This window comes from Microcebus murinus, chromosome 6 (assembly GCF_040939455.1).
Source record: "Microcebus murinus isolate Inina chromosome 6, M.murinus_Inina_mat1.0, whole genome shotgun sequence".
Taxonomy (NCBI): Eukaryota; Metazoa; Chordata; class Mammalia; order Primates; family Cheirogaleidae; genus Microcebus; species Microcebus murinus.
Window position 1 is genome coordinate 101,451,067 of NC_134109.1, and position 25,245 is coordinate 101,476,311.

The window sequence follows — 25,245 nt, forward strand, 5'->3', positions numbered from 1 at the left end:
AAACAACCACCTTAACATCCTTTTGTATTTTATTATTGTAAGATGGTCCATTAAAAATTTGGTAAATGTAAAATATATATTTTATAAATTTTCCACTCAGTTTCTAACAAATTTTGCTTTAATGCTTGTTTACCTTTAAGATTATAAACACAGTTTCCTTTAGGTAAAATAAACATTATTCTAAGTAAGACAAAGTAATTGGAGTCTCTTTTTCAAATCAAATTACCTTCTTTAATTAAGTTATCCACTTACATTTTGCCAATTGCTGGTGCAAATTATTCAATGTGTTCATCAGATTTTTACATGGCTTCTTTGGAAGTATCTTCCAGGCTACATTTTTCTTGTCACCAGTTCTAAGGTTAAATGACAACAAAAATATATTTGTAACATGGACTTTTTTGAGGGAAAAGTATACATCTGTTATATTAATATACAAAAATAGCAAAAGAGAAAATACATTGAACCAAAAATGAAACACACACAAAATATTCTAGTTAACAGCAGAAAAATCCTACATGGGTAAATTCGGATATTGAATATTTAAAAATTAATTTATATGAGAATAGAACTTTATATTAAATATAGCTCAAAAATTTTAATTATGTTGGTACTGAGTAAAATCTACTTGCATTGGAATCATGCTCATCACAACAAAGTTTAATGTGTTGATCATTATTCTTAATCCCCATTTAAGAGTGCTTAGACACCTAAATATTAGAAAACTACAATTATATTTTATTACATTAAAAAACACTGTAGAAAACTTTCAATGACCTTATGATCCACAGAGCTTATTAAAATACTTTGGTATACTTAAATATTTAGTTGCTTAGTTTCCTAAGAGTATAGCAAAGATTATCTTTGTTTCTTTCAGAAAAGAAATAATCCATAAATTACTTGAATAAAGTACATTACAAAATACCTTTCTAATAATAAAAGAGGATATCTGCTAGAAAATGTTTCAGTAGTCTTCCCTTATCTGCGAGGGATAAATTTCAAGACCCCCAATGGATGCCTGAAACCGCAGACAATACCAAACCATGTATACACACATATATATACACATATTAAATATATATATGTACATATATACAGTTTTTTCTTATAAAATAGGCACAGTAAGCAATTACCAACAATAATAATAAAATAGAAAAATTATAACAATATATTATAATAAAATTTATGTGAATGTGGTCATTTTCTCTCTCAAAATATATTATTGTACTGTACTCATCTATTTTTGGACCACATTTGGCCATGGGTAACTGAAACTGTGGAAAGCAAAACCAAGGGTAAAGGGGGGGACTACCGTATTATTGTATTATAGCACTACTGCATTATTGTATTATATAGTCCTGTATTACAGGACTACTGTATTATAGCACAGGTTGCTATAATATCCTTTATTACAGTTATTATAACACTTTTGGCCTCTAAACTATATATAGAGTAGGAGATAAAGCATGGTGATAAAGCACCATAAAGCTTTTGGATTTAACTACAGCTTTGTTAATTCCACTTTTTATTTATTAAATCGTTTTTCTATTTTGAAAGCAATGAATATTCATTTTAGAAAACTTGAAAAATGTAGAGAAAACATAAAAAATAAATCATTCATACTCTAACCACCAAAGACCCACCTAGAACAGGTATGCAGTGGAACTTACTGAATTTTTATGTTCCCTAAACTTCTCACAGAAGAAAAAAGGCAAAAACAAAGAAGAAAGAGTGGATGAGAAAGGTTAAGTTGATAATCACTGTCTTGGTATTTATCCTCTCTTTCTTTCCACAAATGAGAATAAAAGCAAAGATGGGGCAGGGTCAAACTGCAGATGTCCTTCTGTGAAGGTGTTATTACATTTATAACTGAGAGCATGCAATCTTGCATTATAGTGAGAATATAATGTAGAAACACTTTTTACATTATTTTCTTGATAAAATGTTGCAACACAGCACATCCAGTGTGTCTTACCATTCACTGCATGATGCCTGTCTTGTTAGACTAGATTATGAATGATTTGAAAGAAAGGAATATATTTGGTTTGCCATTTTATTCCCAGGGCTTAGCAAAAATGGGTACTCAAGATATGTCTATGGCATAAATGAATGAAAAATATCTTAGTATTATCATTTGATTATAAATAATTATTGTTATTTACTCACATAATGTCCTCTTATTGCCCTTGACTCCAAAATGTGGCTGAGTAGGAAAGTTTTATCTAGTACCTGAGTATTGATCTATGATAGCCTTTTGCATTTTTATTCATGGTGACTTCCATTTATAAGATTACTATTACATAAATAATTACCCAATAATTAGTAACAGAGGCATTAGTTTTAGAGTCAGACAGTGATGGTTTCAAAGCCCAGCTCTGACAGTATAAGCTCTATGCCCTTTGACGAATCGCTTAAAAAGCTAAGCTTTGTTTTCTTTATCTGTCAGAGGCAATAATAAAAAACCACCTCAAAAAGTACAAAGAATATTATAATATGACATAACTTAGGCTATGCATGCAGCTTTGTGCCTAGTATATATTACATATTAATTTCTTTCCCTTTCTTCAGAAATTTCTTGATATTCAGAACATATTCTGTATTACATGTATCTAACACAGAAAGTCAAAAGGCAACCACACTCAGGATTTATTTTTCTTTCAAATTTCAGGTTGGGGAATTCAGAAATTCTAGTTGAAGGCAAGTAGAAAGCCGTTAGTTCACTAGTCCAGTCCTCCCACCAGTTTAGAAGGGCGATAATATTAAGGAGGACTATTTATGAGTGCAACTAACTCATGTTTCTTTGATTCTTTAACTCATTATTGATCAAAACTGAAAGTAAATAAGTAGGAATAAAAAATTCTTTTAGTGGAAACAACCAAAGTGCCCATCAATACATGAGTGGATTAATAAAATGTGGTATATGTATACCATGGTGTACTATTCAGCTTTAAGAAACTATGGAGATATAGCACCTCTTATATTTTCCTGGATAGAACTGGAACCCATTCTACTAAGTGAAGTATCTCAAGAGTGGAAAAACAAGCACCACATATACTCACCAGAAAATTGGTATTAACAGATCAAGACCTAAGTGGACATATAGGAATAACATTTATTGGATGCCGGGCAGGTGAGAGGGGAGAGGAGGGGATGGGTATACACAAACATAATCCATCAATCAAAGAATGGATTAATAAAATGTGGTATATGTACACCATGGAGTACTATTCAGCTCTAAGAAACAATGGTGATATAGCACACCTTATATTTTCCTGGTTAGAGCTGGAACCCATACTACTAAGTGAAGTATCCCAAGAATGGAAAAACAAGCACCAGATATATTCTCCAGCAAACTGGTATTAACTGAGTAGCACCTAAGTGGACACATAGGTGCTACAGTAATAGGGTACTGGGCAGGTGGGAGGGGGGAGGGGGGCGGGTATATACATACATAGTGAGTGAGATGTGCCCCATCTGGGGGATGGTCATGATGGAGACTCAGACTTTTGGGGGGAGGGGGGGAAATGGGCATTTATTGAAACCTTAAAATCTGTACCCCCATAATATGCCAAAATAAAAAAAATAATTAAAAAAAAAAAAAAAAAAGAATGAGATGTGCAACGTTTGGGGGATGGTCACACTTGAAGCTCTGACTCGAGGGGGGAGGGAGGGCACAGGCAATATACGTAACCTTAACATTTGTACCCCAATAACATGCTGAAATTTAAAAAATTATTTTAATAAATTAAGGAAAAGTATAAAAAGGGAGAAAGTGCAACTTATTACCATAACAAACATAGTATATACTTTTACCACCCTTAATTTCAATTAAAAATTTATGTCATTAATGACTGGCAAAGAAAAGAGCTAATACTTTAATGTGTAAAAGTATTAAACATTCCTGGTAAAGAATGAAATGTCTATGGTAAAGAATCTTTGACTCTTATCAATCCCATATATATAAAATGGCTTTTATGTATAAAATACATTCCATATTTTCTTGGTTAGGCTTTCCATAAATAACAGATTTTGACAACAAAAGGATTTATATTAGAGTACTAATTTTTTAAGCTAAACTTTTCTAATGGTTTAAATAAGCACTTGAGGTTTTGACATATGACAAGACTGAGAACTCACCTAAGATTTCAGAATTAAATCAAAAGGCTCTAAGATGAAAATCTCTTATTAAAAAATGGAGAAATATCCTACTTCACATTTACATATTTAAGTGTAAAAGCTATACTAGTTTTTGAGCTTTACTGATAGACTAAATCATAGTTATTGCAAGCATGTCGCATGGATGCAATGTGGTCACTGCATCAACTTCCTCTTCCCTGAATAGCTTATGTACAATTAAACTGAAAATAAAGGACACAAAAAATGCCGAACTATAAAAAAGCTATAAAAAATATAGTTCCAATAGCTACAACTTAAATATTATTTCAATAAAAAGAGAGGGAAAATATAAAATCTTGACATTCCTAGAGCACAGATGATGAAATTATGTATAATTAAAAATTTTAAAACATTATGTTAAATTTCCTATGATGTATTAGTATTCGTATAGTATTATACAAGACTAGAAATAGAATTGGAGTATTAATCAAGGAATAGTGTTTTCATGTACGAATAACATTTATCAGGCAGATGGGAGGGGGGAGGCGGGATGAGTATATTTATACGTAATGAGTGCAATGTGCACTGTCTGGGGGATGGACACCCTGAAGCTCTGACTTAGGGGGGTGGGGGAGCAAGGGCAATAAACATAACCTAAACATTTGCATCCCTATAATATGCTGAAATAAGTTTAAAAAAAGGAATAGTGTTTTAATTTGTGATTTTGCCTATACTCACCTGACTGAAGGGAAGTAAATGTTTTCTATTTCTAACCACAATTTCCCTTTTGCTAAATTTCTAAATATATGATTATAATGTTTCTTAAATATTTAAAGCCTAGGATCAAAAGTATATTTTCTTTCCAATAAAACCTTTAATACCCTAAATTTACTCCACTGAAGCAGAATAAGGGCTTTTTCAAGATGGCAATAACCCCACATACAAAGAAAACAATATCTCAAAAAAAGAATCCTACTTTGCAATAATAAAATATACAATTACATATACTATAAAGTTATAAATTACTGGGCATAGAATCACTAAAATGTACTTACTGAGAAATAGTGTTGGTGTCTAGATCAACACAACTGACATCTGGTGGAGGATCATACAGATCAAAGTATCTTGAATCAATCCCTACTATGAATGGACATGGTGCACTCAAGACATCTGCCAAAGCCAGTGGGCAGAGAGGAACATACGGGCAAGGCCAGTGGAAAGGGAAAATCATCTTGGATAAACAAAGCATAGGAGAATATTTAGCTTTCTGACATTGAAGCATAATTTATTAGCACACACAAAAAACTGTCTTTTAAATATTATTACTTGAAATCTAATCCTTGATAATTAAATAATTATAACTAGAGTTAATGGTTAGGATATTAAAATTGCTTTTGCAAAACAAAAGTTTATTACTCTCTGAATTTTAGTTAAGCATTAAAATAGTTTTGAATTATATGAATAAATTAAGTTTAAACTAAATTGGTTGCCAATAAGAAACTGTGATACTCACAGACACTAATGCTTCTGTCACACTAGTAAGCACGGAAGGTCGTAAGGAATGGATGAGAATTTTATGTTCTGTTACTGCAAACACCAGTAGTGTCACAGCATTTTCAGGGCCTAAATTCTGAAGTAGTGCTGAAAACTTGCCACCACTGTCATACACACAAAAATATATAATTAAAAAAATAAAGACCCAAATACCTCATTATCTAAAATAACAGGGACAAGTTCATGATTAGGGTATAATTTGGATTATATATTGCACTTCAAGCATGACTGCTGTTCTCTTGTAGGGAAAATACTACATCACAAACATACTATGAAAACAATGCAGTTTGAGGTGGCTACAAATCATTCATTCTTCTGTATTGTATTCAATATGAAAAATGAAAAGTCATCTGCTTCATTTTATATAAAAAGGTCTGCCATGTAGATAATCTCCAAATAAAGAACTCAATTTATAAAAGGGATACTTTGGTTGAAAGCAAATCTTTTAATAGAAGTTTTTTGAACATGGCACATCTTCCATGGTAATTATCAGAAAAACTGTCACTCTAACCTGGGAAACAAAGTGAGACTCTGTCTCAAAAAAAAGAAAAAAGAAAAACTATAAGACTTATTGGTCCACCTCTCTTAAGGTAAACACACCTCTTAAAATTTGGATTTATGAATAGATAATCCTTACTACCATAATGATAATAGTAATATAAAATTAAGAGGTACAAAATGATAAGATACACAGAGTTAATAACCAAAACAATAAATTTTATGCTCTATTTAATAACAAAATACTGGACTGACAAAGAAAATAGTTTAGTAAGCCAACCACTATTTTGTCTTTATGTTAAACAACTGCTTTCACTATGTCTTTTTTTTTAATAAAGCAAAAGTTTCTTGGAGAAATGAAAACATATGTTCACAAGAAATTTGTGCATGTTCACAGCAGCATTATTCATAGTAGCCAAAATGTGGAAACATCCCAAATGTCCATCAACTGATGAATGGATAAATAAAATGTGGTGTATCCATACAGTGAAATATTACTTGGCAACAAAAAGAAATAAAGTACTGATATAGCATGGACAGACTTCGAAAACATTAATCTAAGTGAAAGAAGCCAGACTACATATTGTATGATTCTATTTATATGAAATGCCCAGAATAGGCAAATCTATAGACACAGAAAGTAGATTAGCAGTTTTCTAGGGCTAGAGAGGGTGTATGTGTGTGTAGGGATGGAAGGCATGAAGAAGGCTAACTGCTAAAGAGTTTCTTTTCAGGGTGATAAAAATGTTTTAATATTTATTACAGTGATAGCTATAGAACTGTGAATATAACTATTGAACTATACACTTTAATTAGGTAAATTGTATGGTGTGTGAATTATATCTCAATAAAGCTATTACCCAAAAAAATGCTTAGGGTAATTTAGAATCATTTATATATAGTCTCAATGTTTCTAGTTTATTTTCAGTTCAAACAGGGTTAACAAAATAATGGTCACTCTGGGCTGAGAGCAAGTGATGAAATAATCTGCAATTCTTACAAAATTAATGTCAAAGAGGGTAGCTGGTCTCCCTTAGGTATGTGCTACATAATAATTACATTATAACTATTTATCTGATGGAAAACTTACACAGCTAATTAAATTTTAAGAAATGATACTGCAGAGGAAACATTTCATAACTTCTCTGAACTTTTAAGGTGATGAAATACGTTGTTCTAGTCTATAGTTTGGAAATTATAACTTTTTAATTTTGGGTTAAATTTTAAATTAATTGCATTTGAGTGTTCTTCAGAGGACAACTGAAACTATAAATAATCTACATAAACACACCAATTGTGTAATAGTAAGTTCTTGATGACAATAAATGAATACACAAAATACTAAATACTAATGTAAAAGTTTTTCTTTTTTCTTCAGAAATTGTAACCCAAATATTAAGTAAAAGAAATTCATATAAGAAACAGACCAAGCACAACACTTTGGGTGGCCAAGGCAGGGGGATTGCTTGAGGCCAGGAGTTCAAGACCAGCCTGAGCAACAGAGCAAGATCTCATCTCTACAAAAAAAAAACCTGGGCATGGCAGCACACGCCTATAGTCCCAGCTACCCAAGAGGCTGAGGCAAGAGGACTGCTTGAGGATGGAGTGAGCTATGATCACACCACTGCACTACAGCCTGGGTGACAGAGCAAGACCCTGTCTCAAAAAAAAAAAAAAAAAAGAAAGAAAGAAAGAGTTAAATGAGAAGTATTTCCATCAATATTTGAAATTTTAGCTAGAAAAGAGAAAATATTTGAATGTTACTTTATTTCACATAAGATTTACAGAAACAGAAATGAAATTTTACTTGCCTTAGTGGGAGAGGTGAAGAAACAGGCTGACTGAGAATCAGATTATCATATGGTGATAACTGGAAGAAGATTTAAAATAAAGTATTTGAAACATAAAGATGAACTTTAAAATACCACTTTCTGTTAAAATTATATAGAATAATGATGATGCCAATGAGTTTCACTATATCCATTTACCAATACAGGAACAGTCTACATCACTTTACTAAGATCCTAAAGTATGTCTTGACCCCTTCTAGCCACTAACTCTTCTTACTGTGAATCCCATATCTCTTTTCTTCTGTCTGTAACTTTCCCTGATGCCATCTTAACAAATTCATATTGAAAGACTAAATTATTCATTAAATACCATAAAACCTGGGTCAGCAAACGTATGGCCTACAGGGCAAATCCACAGGCTGCCTATTTTTGTAAATAAAGTTTTATTGAAATATAGCCATGCTCTTTTTTTTATTTTATTTATTTATTTTTTTGAGACAGAATCTCACTTTGTTGCTCAGGCTAGAGTGAGTGCTGTGGCATCAGCCTAGCTCACAGCAACCTCAAACTCCTGGGCTCAAGCAATCCTACTGCCTCAGCCTCCCGAGTAGCTGGGACTACAGGCATGCGCCACCATGCCTGGCTAATTTTTTCTATACATATTAGTTGGCCAATTAATTTCTTTTGATTTATAGTAGAGACAGGGTCTCGCTCTTGCTCAGGCTGGTTTCGAACTCTGACCTCGAGCAATCTGCCCGCCCCCTTGGTCTCCCAGAGTGCTAGGATTACAGGCTTGAGCCACCGCACCTGGCCCCATACTCATTCTTTACATATTATCTAGCTGCTCTTGTGCTGTAACAGCAGAGATGGGTAGTTGCAACAGAGATCAGATGGCCTACAATGACTAAAACATTTAGTACATGGTCCATAACAGAAAAAGTTTGCAAACTTCTATGAAACAAATCTTTTGTGTGTATTCAAACTGAGTGTGCTATATATATTCTGGCACTAAATACCAGGAAATAAGACAGGAATGACATGTGAATATTATAAAGCTCATCAAAATGATATTTTTCTAGACATTTTTTGGTACTGTTATAATAATGCAATTAATTTATCTACATTTTTAAATTTAAGCATACACTTTTCCTTACATCTATTCTAATACATTCAACATAGTAAAGGATTGCCAAAGGCACAAACTTTCAAACAGCTATAACAAATTTAGGGGGAAAAGTCCCTTTCTCTGTGTTTAAAATGTCTACTTCTTTAACTCTTCAACCTTTTCTCTAAGGGAAAAACATTAGATGTCTCGGAGGCAGTTAGTAAAACATTAAGGACCCAAACTTCAACATGAAATAACATTTGAGTTTCTTTAGGTCCCAATTGCTTCCCCCCCCCATTCAAAATTGTTATTCTTATGTTACATTTTGACAGAGAATAATAATTCATAGGGCAATCATATCAACCTTACCTGAACTAAAATCCGTGGTCTCTGAGGAGATGGAAAAGGAACTTTATGCATAAAATGAGAAATATGCCTTGAAAACAAACAAAAACCCAAGTGATTCCAAAGTTAATATCACATGTTATAAAGACTAACATGTCATCACAAGTCCAAGTTAAGTCAAAAGCCCTGTGTATCTATAATTTTGAAATCCCTAATATTAACAAGTAAACAACCACCAAAAATCATTTTTCCCATTAAAGTTACTCCTGCCTCAATCCAGTAACTTTTCACATTAACAGTTGTTCAGGCCGGGCGCTGTGGCTCACGCCTGTAATCCTAGCTCTTGGGAGGCCGAGGCGGGCGGATTGCTCAAGGTCAGGAGTTCGAAACCAGCCTGAGCAAGAGTGAGACCCCGTCTCTACTATAAATAGAAAGAAATTAATTGGCCAACTGATATATATATATAAAAAAAAAAAATTAGCCGGGCATGGTGGCGCATGCCTGTAGTCCCAGCTACTCGGGAGGCTGAGGCAGAAGGATCACTCGAGCCCAGGAGTTTGAGGTTGCTGTGAGCTAGGCTGACGCCACGGCACTCACTCTAGCCTGGGCAACAAAGCGAGACTCTGTCTCAAAAAAAAAACAAAAAAAAAAAAACAGTTGTTCATATTCAACAATGTTTGTGTTCTCATTGTCTCAAAAGTGATTTTAACTTTTACCTCTCCCTAAGTAGATGATATATAACGTGTCAGTGATGTGCATATTACCAAAGAAGCTAACTCTTACATTTATATTTTTTTAAGTTAGTTGCTCATATTTTGGAAGTAAAACAACCACTTAAGTGCTCCAGAAAAAATGAAAGTGTTTAATTGCTTCTAAAAGATGAACAATATATTTGCCATTAAAAATAGTTTACAAATTCTATTACTGGGCTGGGCACAGTGGATCCAGTTGAGGCCAGGAGTTCCAGACCAGCCTGGGCAACATAAGGAGATTCCATCTCTATAAAAATTTAAAAAAAAATTTTTTTTTCTGGGTGTGGTGGCACATGCCTGTAGTCTCAGCTACTCAGGAGACTGAGGCAGGAAGATTGCTGGAGCCCAGGAGTTTGAGGTTGCAGTGAGCAACAACTGCACACCAGCCTGGGTGACAGAGGAAGATCCTATCTCAAAAAGAAAAAAAAAAAAAGCTATTACTGATTTTGTTTTTTCCCAAAGTAAAATGGATAAAAAGCTAAATTGATGGGTTTTGTTTTAAACAGTATGGAATAAGAAAAAGGCAAAAAATTCTTTTTTATAAGCTCCTTTATTTTGGAATTATTTTTCTTTTAAACATTTCAAAATCATCTTGGTTTCAGAACTAAGATAATTTCCACTGGATAGAGAAAAGACTAGAGGAGAAATTTATTAATTTATAAATGCATTTTGACTGTTTACTATGTATAAGATACCACCAGACCTGATGAGATATATAAAAAAAGGAATAAGCTATCAGTCTCTACCATTAAGGTACTCACAACCTAAAAAAAATGGGGGAGATGAATACCACAGGACACATATCTGCTTGAATTATAGTTAGCAAGTGGAAATCAAAATGTGATCTATAAACCCCTAAAGATCTTCAAGAGCCATTCAGGAAGGATCAGTAAGCTCGAAACTATTTTTATAGTACTATGAAAACATCCTTTGCTTTTTTTCACAGTGTTGATATTTGTACTGATGATGCAAAAGCACTCTGGGTAAAACTGCTGGCACTTCACTATGAACCAAGGAAGTGGCACCAAATTGTACTACCGTGTTTCCCCAAAAATGAGACAGGGTCTTTATTTTTTCTCAAGAAGACACCCTAGGGCTTATTTTCAGGGGATGTGTTATTTTTTTTTTAAGTATGGTACAACAATCTACATTTATTCAAATATGGTTAAGTCATCTTCTTCTGGAACATCATCATAACTCTCCAAACCCCGAATTCCATCCTGAATTTCTTGCGACGCTATTTCCTTTAGAACCATTGGCCCCAATCTCTCATGTCGAGCAATAGAGCTCTCATTAAATGACCAGGGCTAGCTTATTTATCAGAGATCCAGTGAGTACTGGGTCCAATCTGCACAGAGGAGCAGAAATGATCTTTCTGGGCTCAGTAGGAGACTGCTTGCTGAAGCTGTTCCCCTATCTCCTGGTGTTTGTGGGGGGTGAGAGAGGCCCACAGTGCTGAGTAAAATGGCAGCCACAGCATTTCTTTTTCGCCCTGGGAACACACAATACCTAAAGCGGAGCTCCTTACTTCACTGAGGAGACTTTCACCTCAAAGCCTCAGCTTGCAGCATGCACATGATGGCCAGCACCTGACAGTGGGAGCCGACCCTGTTGGTGTGGCTGCCCGCACCTTTCCGGTCACCTCTGGGATAGTAGCTGTTATGATGGGGCAGATGAGAAGGGCTGCTCGTCTTCTTTACTGCTCTGCAACAAAATGCATGGGTTGTGCAGATTCACTGCGTAGCCACACCCATCACTAGGTCTTATTTTGAGGGTAGGGCTTATATTGCACAAATGCTTAGAAATCCTGCTAGGGTAGGCCGGGCGCAGTGGCTCACGCCTGTAATCCTAGCACTCTGGGAGGCCCAGGAGGGTGGATTGCTCATCAGGAGTTCGAAACCAGCCTGAGCAAGAGAAGAGTGAGACTCCCATCTCTACTAAAAATAGGAAGAAATTAATTGGCCAACTAAAAATATACAGAAAAAATTAGCTGGGCATGGAGCCGGGCATGGTGGTGCATTCCTGTAGTCCCAGCTACTCGGGAGGTTGAGGCAGGAGGATTGCAGGAGCCCAGGAGTTTGAGGTTGCTGTGAGCTAGGCTGATGCCACGGCACTCTAACCCAGGCAACGGAGTGAGACTCTGTCTCAAAAAAAAAGAAATCCTGCTAGGGCTTATTTTGTGGGTAGGTCTTATTTTCGGGGAAACACGGTAGTAGTTGTTGTATTCTTTACTATTATACACTGCAGTAAAAGAATGTCAATTTCACTTAAGAATGTCTTTGACAAAACAGTAAATATTATCAATTTCATTAAATTTTGACTCTACAGTGTACATTTAAAAAATATTCTATGTGATAAGGGGAAGTGCCCTCCATCTTAAAAAAAAAAGGAAATAGTTATTTCTCAAGATATTTATGTTATAACATGAATGGGTTTATTGTTTTAAAACTGAATTGGTCCAGCAATTCCCTCACTAGGTATATATCCAAAGAAAATGAAATCAGTATGTCAAAGAGATATGTGTAGTCCCATATTTATTGCAGTACTATTCATAATAGTCAAAATATGAAATCAACCTAAATGCCCATCTATACATAAATGTATAAAGAAAACATGGTACACATATACAATGGAATACTATTCAGCCATAAAACAGAATAAAATTCTGTCATCTGTGGCAACACAGATGAACCTGGAGGGCATTACGTTAAGTGAAATGTGCCAGGTATAGAAAGACAAAAACCATGTGATTTCAATCACATGGTAAAATCTAAAACTGTTGACTTCCCAGAAATAGAAAGTAGAATAGCGGTTACCAGAGACTGGGGGGAAAGGGAGAGGTTGGTCAGTGGGTACAAATTTACAGTCAGGAAGAATAAATTCTGGTGTTCTATTGCACAGTTGTATGACTATAGCAAATAACAATGTAGTATATATTTCAAGATGGCTAGAAGAAAAGATTTTGAATGTTATTACCACAGAAAAATATAAATGTTTAAAGTGATAGATATGGTAATTACATTACTTTGATCATTATATAATGTATACATGCACTGAAATAAATACTCTGTAACCCTATACACTATGTACACTGTACTGTAATAATTTCTGATAAATAATAATAGATATAACACACAAAAAAGCTCTTTGTGGTCATTTTTTTAAGGGCAGCTCTGAGATCAAAAAATTTGAGAACTTCTGGATTAGAATACTGAGATGAGAGCAGAAAAGAGCAAAGAAAAATTAAAGAGTAATATTATACACTACATGCTCTTATGATACTCTATCACTTCCCAACTGTCATTAAAGTCAGAAAATTCTGCCTAAGGACACAAAAGCACTTAAGTAATAAGTAGTATAAAATAAACAATAGTGAAATAGACAATGAAGATATTTATATCTCATTTGCATCAGGTCTTACTGCATGAAACATTATTTTAGTGATCTTAAACTAAATCACTAAAATTTTAAAAAAAGAAAAAAGCATGTATTCACATAATTTTTCCTTTAAATTCATATTTTTCCTTTAAATTCATGATATCTAAAAATAGGAAGCAATATTTTTAAAGGTTCACAATGAAATTATATGTAAAATAAGAATTACAAAATTAGTAAAAATATTCTACTATTTTTTCCAGATTAGGATTTCTAAACTTCAGAAGAACATTAAAAAATGAAACATTTATTTCATTATGTTAGAGCCATAAATTATTTAAAATAACAAGATTGTGGCCGGGCGCAGTGGCTCACACCTATAATCCTAGCACTCTGGGAGGCTGAGGTGGGAGGATTGCTTGAGCTCAGGAGTTCAAGACCAGCCTGAGCAAGAGTGAGATGCTATCTCTACTAAAAATAGAAAGAAATTAGCCAAACAACTAAAAATAGAAAAAAATTAGCCAGGCATGGTGGCACGTGCCCCTAGTCCCAGCTACTTGGGAGGCTGAGGCAGGAGGATTGCTTGAGGCCAGGAGTTTGAGGTTGCTGTGAGCTAGGCTGATGCCACGGCACTCTAGCCCAGGCAAGAGAGTGAGACTCTGTCTCAAAAAATAAAATAAAATAAATAACAAGATTGTAAAAGTATAATGAAGAAATATTACCTGACTTAAATAAATAAAATCTTTTTTTCAAGTAACTCTTTAGATATTTAGTTTCCAAATACAATTTACTCAGTTACCCCACAAGTTTACCACATAATGGAAAGAACTGCCCAATTTTCAACCAAGAAGACTTCTAACTTACTTTTCAATCGGAAGGACATGAGGTCCAGAGATGGAATAACGATACAAAAAAGTCAGAAACTTCCTGAATGCATCAAAAAAAGGCCAGTGAGAAAGAAGACAAATGCATTTGCTAGTGTGAATTGTTTTGGAACTATCAGACTTCCCATCTGCTGATGATGTTAAACCCAAAAGAAGTCTCTGTTTTTCTGTGAGATTCTCTTCAGAGTATGGTTCATAAAACTGAATAGCAGCACCATAGACCTACAAAATAAGTAATATATTTAGTAAATACATTGCGTATCATTAATCCAAATCATATCCTGAGTTAAATATTTAATGGATGTTTGCTATGAGCCAGGCAAGGTGCCAGATATTAGGAACACAATAGTGAATAAATCTTCTTGCTTTCTGGACATATATAAGAACTATATAGTGCTATTCTCATGTTGCCTTATTAATGAAAAAAAGATGTTTTAATTAAATTCATTCATTCTATAAAGAATGAAAGCAAGCAGCAATATTCTCTATAAGAAATGGTTGAAAATAATTTAGTAGAAAATGGGACAAAAATTTACATAAGGAAATACAAACTCCAACTTTGGGCAATTCATTGAATTACTCCAGACTTTAATTTCCCAATCCATAAAATGAGGATGTTAGGCTTGATGATTTTTCAAGGTCCCTTCCAACTATAACAGTCTATGATTCTAAATCACATTATATATTTAATAATTTGTATTACTTTCAAAGCTTATCACAGAAGATGAATCAATGAAGGATCATTATTTAATGATGAAAAAAACTTTCACAATAGTCACAAAAAAAGCATTTGAGTGAATGGGACAGAATGAAAATTCTCTTTTCCTATGTTTCTGGATATAGTTATAATTAATCAAGTGGATTAATGGATTCAATTTAATTGGTTATTTTTTCTGCTGTTCCTTGCAGTATATAAAACTGAAAACTTTAAGATGCATAAGAAATTTGCAGATTTTTGTTAAAACACATTACCTTTTCAGCTGAGGCTCCAGTTAACACAAATGTAGAAAATACAGGGAGAGGGTATTTGCTATTTGGTGGCCAACATTCAATGGTTGCACCCATTGGTAAACAAAATAGAGGAACAGATTCTGGTAGTGAGAATGACTCATAATCTTCTTGAGGATATCTACAAATTAGACCTATAAGAACAACAATAAATATTAAGTCATCACTCTTTAATTCAGGTGCTTATGATTTCAATGATGATAAAATACTTTATTATGTCACATATTTGAAATGCCAAAACATTGCATATATGTTCATCAAATAACTGAATGCTTCAGTAGGATTCATATAGATCTTAATCCTTAAACATTATAACTATTAACATTTATCAAGCTTCATCCACAAAGGTTAGGTTAAAGCTAACAAGAAAAAGATAATCCTATAGAAACACACACTCCTAAAAATTCAGTTTGTGGTCACACTACCTTAAAGCATACTAATTTTTAAAAAATTTTCAATATGATTATTTGCATATATCTACTTCATCAGCTCTTAATAACTTTCCCTCAAGGAGCTTTTACACATTCAAATTCATATCCCATAGGAGTATATAAGTAACTTCTAGCACAAATACAACATTACTCATAAAAATAGAAGAATCACATTTTTACAATGTCTTCAGATAGTATCAACTCAAGCCTGACTTCTAAATAATCCTGGATTATATGAAGATAAGAGTTTCAGTGGCCTGTAATTTCTTGTTAAATAAACTAGTCTGGAAAATGGTCCAGGCATCTTCTATTGAACACATCCTAGGAACAGAGCCTTGTATTGCATTTTATGGGAGTAGGAACAGAAAATAGGTTTCCTAATCATTTTTTCCTCAAAGTCAAATGGAAACCATCACTAGACATGACCACAAAGACAAACCAATTACTAGGGGAATAAGAGTGGTTGGTTTTGCCACTAATATGTATCTCTATGACTTTGGACAAATCATATACCTATAGGGCTATGGTTTTCTCATCTGTAAAGTGGGATAAACTAAATAAATTAAGGTCCAAGGCCGCTCTAAATTCTCTGATTATATGCTAGCCAGCCAGCAGGTCCCATGAGGATCTACAGTTAACTATGTACTACTCTCTGAGGTCATGGGGCAATAGTAAAGTCATAAAGTAAGCATAGAAATACTGATGAATTGTGGGTCATAGAAAATTAAAGGTAGAACAAAAAGTTGAGTCTAGGATCCTAATTTTAAAAATGTATTTTTTAAAAGGCTGACTGTTCTTTTGCAAATGAGATCAGTATTTTTGATGTTTTGACATCTCTGGAAATTGAACATTTCAACTATGCATAATAAAATCACAAATTAGTTTATAGTATTTTTCATTAATATGAAACAATTACATATAAGCTATAGATGTGACTAAATTTAACATAAATATTAAAGAAATACTAATTTAAAAGGAAAATAAATATATTTTTCCATATTTCTACTGATTTAAAAATTTAAAGAAAATAAGATCTATTTATCAGTTATTTATTTAAACCTAAGGCTTAAAAAAAGACCCATTTTACTTTAAAACTACTCTTCCACTAAACATCCAATAAACATAAGGATAAAGACAAAACTGAGAATCAAAACACATGGATTGTAACCCCAATCTTGAACTAACACATCATGGGCAGGTTTTGTTTTTATCTTTAATCTTTATATATTTGTAAATAAAATATTTCATTTAAAAATTATACTTACCAGCTTTGTAAGATATAGTGTTAGTCTTTGCCACTGATTTTTTATAACATAAGTACACTGCCGATCCCCACTAAATTAAAAAAAAGAGAGAAGTATCATTTAATTTTAAAAGGTAGTAACTTGATAAAATGGAATCTCTTTCCACTCTCCAGTATATCTTATCTAAGATATAGTAACATTTCTCTCTGCTATCTATTTTCAGTTGGTTATTTTGTCAGCATTGTATTGGAGTAACTGTCTACTTTTCTTTCAGAAGCAAAATTTAACATTTTGTCCATTTCATTTTTAACATTACCCACCTCAGGAAATAGCCCCACCATTTACTTAGTCCCAAAAGTCTGTCTCAAAACTTTGGAGTCATTCTTGACTTTTCTTTGTCTCATACGCCAGCAGTCCCCAACCTTTTGGCACCAGGGACCGGTTTCATGGAAGATAATTTTTCCACAGAAGGGGGTATGGTCGGGGCGGGGTGTAGGGTGTGTGGCAGAGCTCTGGGGACCACAGTACACTATATCCAATCTATGTGCAGATTCTGTCAGTTCTACCTTCGAAATCTACCTTGAGTCTGATCACTTTATACCACCTTCACCACTACTACTCTTGACCAAAGAATCCCCATTTTTCACTTGGACCACTGCTGTTGCCTCCTAATCAATATCTCAGCTTCCTGTCTTGTTCCTCAACAATCTATTCTCCATAGCGACAGTGAGCCTACTAAGATGTAAATCAGATCATGTCACTCTCAAATGGCTTCCTGTCAGATAAAGAACAAAACCCAAACTCCTTACTCTAAGCCACAGAATCCTATATAATCTGATTTCTGTAGCCTGTGACCACATCTCCAACCTCACTGGCCTTTCTGCCCTTCCTCAAACATATCAAACCCATGTCTAGGACAGGACCTTTACACTTTGTTTACTGTACTGATTCTCTCATTTTATTTAGCTCTTTGCTCAAATGTCCCCTCCCAGAGAAGGCCTTACTAATTGTCCTGATACCCTTGGCTGGGAGTGGTGGCTTACATCTATAATTCCAGAACGTTGGAGGCCAAGGCGCAAGGATCACTTGAGGCCAGGAGTTTGAGACCAGCCTGGGCAACACAGTGAAGCTCTGTCTCTACAAAAAGCAAGAAAAATTAAGCAGGCGTGGTGATGCATGCCTGTAGTACCAGCTACTTAGGAAGCTGAGATGAGAGGATCACTTGAGCCCAGGAGTTTGAGGTTATAATGAGCTATGATTGCACCACTGCCCTTCTGGCCTGGGTGACAGAGTGAGACCATCTCAAAAAACAAACAAACAAAAAGAAACCAACTGAGGAAATATTCCCAAATTTGCCAAGAATTAGCTGTGTGGATTAAAATAAGTCACTTAATCTACCTGGACTAAATATCCTTAACTGCAAATTTTTACAGTTTTAGATCACATGGCCACTCTAAGTTCTCATTCAGCTCTAAAATATTATGATCCTATTCTAATATCAAATTAAAGTCCAAATCATTTCAGGATTATGGTCCAAGATTTAAAAATGAAATAATTCTTGAAAACTCCATAAACTTAATGTGGGTTGGAGAGGTGGGGGAGATTTTTTGATACTAAAGCTGTAAACCTAGTGCAAAAATCATGTATAAACTTTACAGATTCAACACACATTTCCTCATGTCCATCAGATTGTTGCTGTTGTCTTTCCTGGTTTAGAAACCTAGTAGATGGCTTTCATTCAAGATGCCTAATCTTTGGCCGGGCGCGGTGGCTCACGCCTGTAATCCTAGCTCTCTGGGAGGCCGAGGCGGGCGGATTGCTCGAGGTCGGGAGTTCAAAACCAGCCTGAGCAAGAGCGAGACCCCGTCTCTACTATAAATAGAAAGAAACTAATTGGCCAACTAATATATATAGAAAAAAATTAGCCGGGCATGGTGGCGCATGCCTGTAGTCCCAGCTACTCGGGAGGCTGAGACAGAAGGATCGCTTGAGCCCAGGAGTCTGAGGTTGCTGTGAGCTAGGCTGACGCCACGGCACTCACTCTAGCCTAGGCAACAAAGTGAGACTCTGTCTCAAAAAAAAAAAAAAAAAAAAAAAAAAAGATGCCTAATCTTCTAAAACAAAAGCTATATAACTATATTCCTGGGCATCATCAACACATCAATAATTTAATTCTAATCATTTTCTGATTCCTTTTTTTTTTTTTGAGTCAGGGTCTCACTCTGTTAACCTGAGCTAGAGTACAGTAGTATCATCATAGGTCTCTGCAACTTCAAACTCCTGGGCTCAAGTGATCCTCTTGCCTCAACCTCTTGAGTAGCTGAAACTACAGGTAAGCACCACCATATGTGGCAAATATTTTAAAAATTTTTTGCAGAGACAGAGTCTTGCTATGTTGCCCAGGCTGGTCTTGAACTCCTGGCCTCCCAAAGTGCTGAGATTATATGGATGAGCCACCAAGACTGGCCTAATAGGTTTTTAATTCCTGTAATGTTTCTTTTAAAATATTTAAGAAGAACTTAAAGACTAGACACAATAGAATTTAAAAAGCTCTTCCTCAGACATTAAATGCATAAAAAAAGAGACTGTTTAAGCAGAGTTCACCAAAGAAGTAATTAATAATAGCTAACATTTATATGGCACTTGCTATGTGTCAGACACTGTCCTAAATTTTTACAAACATTAACTCATTTAATCTTTACAAAAAGCTTGTGAAGTTAAGTACTATCTTATCCCCATTTCATGAATAAGACAACAGAGGCACAAAGAATCAAGGAATTGTCCAGGATACACATCTGGGATTCAAACCCAGGCAGTTTAGCTGGAGTCCATGCTGTTCACACTGTGCTACAATGCCTCTTTATTTTCTTTAGTGGAGAATAAAGCTCTTTGACAATACTGGTATTAATGTTTCAGAGTAAAGAAAAATAGAAAATAATGTCTCTGGTTTTAGTTTCAATGCCGTAAGTCTACCTAGAACACCTTGATTAATTAATGTGACCTGGAAATGGTTCTAATGACAATGTCAATGACTTTAAATCCAAACCAACACATCCAGGAAATAAATGGAAACTCACAAATGGGAAAATGTCAAGTATCTGTAAGTCTGCATAGTCTTCCTAAAATACTAAACCAAATCTAAAATGAAGTGGTAAGCTAGACTCCATACCATAAGAGAGTTCAAAAGCCCTTCTTTGCCATCACTATCACTACCATATAAGGCCTTTAAAACTATTTGCTACCTTGATCTTCTTCCTACTCCATAATGTGGTGTCACCATAACAGTGCATCCAACTGTCACACATCATCACCAAATCAAAATAATGTGCAAAGGATGGCACAAAAGAATAGGGCCTTTTTTAAACATGAATGGCTATTGTCAAAAATGATCATCTAATTAGAGGTCACATAGCTGCAGATAACTCTTTAGGATACAATTTAGATACTGTCAACATCTTTTTTTTAATTGTCTCTTTAAACATTTTAAAGAAATAGTGCTACTACTTTAAAACTGCAAATTTTTCTTACATAAAATGTCTCAATGTGATTTCACATTAACCATTAAAGGGACTGACTGATGCTTATAGATAACAAGCTATCACATACATTGTATTTGCTTATATGTACTGAGTCACAGTCCTTAATTCACTTAATTAAGGCTGGGCGAAGTGGCTCATGCCTATAATCCTAGCACTCTGGAAGGCTGAGGCGGGCGGATTGCTCGAGGTCAGGACTTTGAAACCAGCCTGAGCAAGAGCGAGACCCCATCTCTACTATAAATAGAAAGAAATTAACTGGCCAACTAAAAATATATAGAAAAAAAATTAACCGGGCATGGTGGCTCATGCCTGTAGTCCCAGCTACACGGGAGGCTGAAGCAGCAGGATTGCTTGAGCCCAGGAGTCTGAGGTTGCATTGAGGTAGGCTGACGCAACGGTACTCACTCTAGCCTGGGCAACAAAGTGAGACTCTGTCTCAAAAAAAATAAATAAATAAAATAAATTCACTTAATTATGACAATAATTTATAAAGTGGATGACATCATCCTCATTTTCCAATCATGAAACTAAGGCAAGAGACGTTAAGTTACTTGCCCCAGGCCACACAGCCAGTAAGTGTCAGAGATAGGATTTATACCTAGACATTCTAGAACCAGAGTCTGCTCTGGACCACTGGGATATACTGATTTTAACTACTATACGACAGAAATCTATTTTGCTATCTTACGAAGGGGGTTAAAAACATATTTAAGGTCCTAAAATTTGCATTGTATCCAGCCACATATCAATAGTTCTTCTTCCTTTTGCTTTATTGAAACCTTCAGTATCAAATGTTGCTAGATTAAGAAAAGAGAAGATAATAGTTTTAAAAGTCGACTTCCTTCACACAGAAGTAGAAACCTAAAAAAAAATAAAAATAAAAAAAAAAAAGTCGACTTCCCACGAAAACTTAACAAATGATGAAATGTTTATAAAATCTTTAATCTTAGCAAAGTGTTAATTTACATAATTATAAAAGGATAATATATGTATCTGCACTAGCATCATTAAGAAATTAAATTTAAAATTTATGATTAAAACCCAACTGCTAACAAAGTTATGAAAAAACCAACATTTTAATATTTTATTTGTAGGAATATAAATTTTTAAACCTTTCTGGATAAAAAAATCTTAGAAGTACACATATGCTTTGATCCAGAAATTTCAGGACAAACTATAAGGAAATAATTAAACAATGTAGTACAGTACTCAAGAGTTTGGTTCTGGAGTTCTACAGCCTGAATTTGAATCTTGCACAACTCCTTATAGAATGTATGATAATTGTGGGAAAGTAACCATCTCTTTAACTCTCAAATTTCCTTTGCTGTAAAATGGGGAGGGGGGAGTACCTATTTAAGGTAGTTATGAAGACTGAGTTAATGAATGTGAAATATTTAGAATAATGTGTAGAACATAAAAGCTCGATAAATGTAACTTGTTTTATGGAAGATTTAGTTATAAATATTTTCATAACAGCTTGCTTGTAATATAAAAAAAATCAGAATCTAAAGGTCTTACAATAGAAGATGGAATCAATAAACTGTGCCAATACCTTTAATACAGTAATATTCAAGCATTCAAAACTGATATACACACACAAAAAAAACTGATATACATATGTATATCAAAAGATGACCAACCTCCACAATAATCAAAGAAATGCAAGTTAAAATTAGAAAAATTTCTTGCTTATAATACAGTCAATAATTCATTTTTGGCTGAATTGAATGTTGGTACACAGGGTTGATCAAAGCAGCATTAGTAATTGGAAAAACTAGAAATAACTTGTATCATTTGTACTTTCTGGAATATTATACAGTCATTAAAAGAATTAAGTAGAGAGTTAAATGAACTGATAAAGACGGATAGTAAAAAAAAAAAAAAAGACGGATAGTAAAAAAAGGCTATATCAGAATATACAAAAATTTCCAATTTTTGAAAGATAAAAAATTTATTATACTGGGAGGCCAAGGCAGGCAGATTGTTTGAGCTCAGGTGTTCAAGATCAGCCTGAGCAAGAATAAGACCCCGTCTCTACTAAAAAAATAGAAATAAATTTGCTGGACAACTAAAAATATATAGAAAAAATTAGCTGGGCATGGTGGCGCATGCCTATAGTCCCAGTTACTCGGGAGGCTGAGGCAGGAGGATTGCTTGAGCCCTGGAGTTTGAGGTTGCTGTGAGCCAGGCTGATGCCATGGCACTCTAGCCCGGGCAACAGAGTGAGACTCTGTCTCTGTCTCAAAAAAAAGAAAGTATTTATTATATATACTCCATATATGTGAACACAAAAAGGTCTGGAAGGACACAAATCAAATTGTTCACTGTTAGTACTACCAAAAGATGGAAGTAGGAACAAGAACGTTCACTTTCTACTCCATAGGTCTATGATTTGTACCCTATTCCATTTTTTTTTTGAGTACACATTCCTTTTTAAAATTTAAACAGCAATAAAAGAACAAAAACAAAGAAGACAATTCTAGATAAGGAAGACTATGGGAATAAGCAGGTTTGGAGAGGCACATCAGGACCTCACTTTTGGACATGTTAAATTTGAGATGCTCTCTTAGATTAAGACATCCAAGAAGAGATGATAAATTATAACAGTCTATGCTAGACAAATAAATTTAGAAGTCACACATGGCCTGTATTTAATCACTTCGGTACCAGCGTCAACTATAGTCGATAGCCACAGATGAATGTGCACAGCCGCGCATCGACTATAGTTGACAGCCACAGATGAACGCACACAGCTACTTTAGCCGACAGCCATGATATGACTTTTCTAATTTTTCATTTATCAAAATAACATTGTGAACATTTAAAAATAATATAAACATATATGTATATGTTACCTATTCTGATTTATATTACAAGTAAAGCTGCCTGTAAAGTAAAACAAGCTTTCAGTGCTTTAAAGCTTTCCTCATCACACAAGAGCAAAACAGATTCATCATCACTGCACAGCACAAACTATCATGCAAACTATGAGTGCCGGCTGTTGGCAAGGTTTCACAGCTGGTAAGCGCCATACCGAAATGGTTAAATATTAGATCACCAAAGGAGCAAGTTTAGGTAGTGAAGATAAATGGTCTGAGGACTGAACTCTGTGGCACTCCATTGTGTAGAGGTCAGGGAGATGAAAAGAAACCAGCAAAGGCAGAAAGGGAATGAGTGGTGGGGCAGGAGGAAAAGCAAAAGAATATCTAAGAAGACAAAGATACATTCTTTCTACCTGGCACTGTTTCAAGAAGGAAAAAGTAATCACCTACGTCAAAACCTGCTAAAAAATTCAGATGAATTGGTGGATTTAACGACAAAAGAAATCTTGATGAAATGAGACAAAAAGCTGACTGGAAAGAGCAAAGTGAAGAATGAGACAGAACACACTCAACCTCTTTGAGAATTTTTATTGTAAAGAACAACAAAATGTGGCAATGGAAGGAGGGAAATATGAGGTCAAGACGTTTTATAAATCTAGGTGATCTTGCAACATTGCACGCTGGAGGAAATAATCCAATAGGGAGGGGAAAACTGATGATTCACAAAAAGTAAGAGGATTGTTAAAGCCATGTCTTCAAATAGTGTATGGTATGGGATCCAGTACACAAGTGGAGGGAAAGCCACAGTCAGCGCATTGCTTTTGTAGCAAGGGGGGAAAAGTTATTTTTTTAATTAAAAAAAGAAATAGCGCAGTGGAGTGCGGCTGGGCCGCGGGAACTGCGCCACCAAGCCAGTCACCGGGAAGACTTTCCGTTGGTGCCGAGCCAACTCGGAGTCAGAGGAAGATGAGCAGGACTCAGAGAAGGTTCGATTAAAACTAGAAGAGACCAGAGAGGTGCAAAGCTTGAGGAAAAGGCCCAATGGGGGTGAGTGCTGTGGCCCTGCTGGTGGGAGAGAAGGTACAAGAAGAGACCATGCTAGTGGATGATCCCTTTCAAATGAAGACAGGTGGTATGGTGGATATGAAGAAACTGAAGGAAATAGGCAAAGATAAGATCAGTGAGGAGGAAGACCTTCACCTGGGGACTTCATTTTCTGCAGAAACCAACCGAAGAGATGAGGACGCAGACATGAAGAAGTACATTGAGACAGAGCTAAAGAAAAGGAAAGGGAGCGTGGAACATGAGGAGCAGAAAGTCAAGCCAAAGAATGCAGAGGACTGTCTTTATGAACTTCCAGAAAACATCCGTGTTTCCTCAGCAAAGAAGATGGAGGAGATGCTTTCCAACCAGATGCTGAGTGGCATCCCCAAGGTGGACCTCAGCATTGACGCTAAAATAAAAAATATAATTTCCACGGAGGATGCCAAAGCCTGTCTGCTGACAGAGCAGCAAAACAAACAGAAAGACAGTGAGACATCCTTCATGTCCACCAACATGGCGGTGAACTACATGCAGCATGATAGCTTTTATCATAAGCTCAATGCTCCCATACAGAGAAACCAAGAAGAGCCCAAAGCCTGGCACTTGAGTGGGTGACACAGAGAAGCCAGAGCCTGAGCGGCCCCCTCCTAACTGCAAGCGCCCTGCTAACCAGAAGGCCACTGACAACTATCACTATGAAAAGTTCAAGAAGATGAACAGGTGGTACTGAAACAGCAGACT

General features: G+C 35.1%; 1 protein-coding gene and 1 pseudogene across 9 annotated transcripts in view; one reads left to right on the forward strand and one right to left on the reverse strand.

Moving 5' to 3' along the window:
• The window catches only part of DENND4A (DENN domain containing 4A), a 145,845-nt gene that overhangs the window by 63,589 nt on the left and 57,011 nt on the right, over window positions 1-25,245 (reverse strand). For all 9 annotated transcript variants that reach the window (XM_020286005.2, XM_076004496.1, XM_012758666.3 and 6 more), the window contains 8 exons: window positions 17,121-17,190; window positions 15,389-15,558; window positions 14,397-14,638; window positions 9,430-9,496; window positions 7,977-8,035; window positions 5,627-5,771; window positions 5,169-5,344; window positions 253-353 (listed from right to left, as the gene is read on the reverse strand). In XM_020286005.2, the coding sequence (XP_020141594.2) occupies window positions 253-353; window positions 5,169-5,344; window positions 5,627-5,771; window positions 7,977-8,035; window positions 9,430-9,496; window positions 14,397-14,638; window positions 15,389-15,558; window positions 17,121-17,190 (1,030 nt within the window). The remainder of the gene's footprint in view (window positions 1-252; window positions 354-5,168; window positions 5,345-5,626; window positions 5,772-7,976; window positions 8,036-9,429; window positions 9,497-14,396; window positions 14,639-15,388; window positions 15,559-17,120; window positions 17,191-25,245) is intronic.
• Window positions 21,160-25,234, forward strand: LOC105868059 (splicing factor C9orf78 pseudogene; annotated as a pseudogene).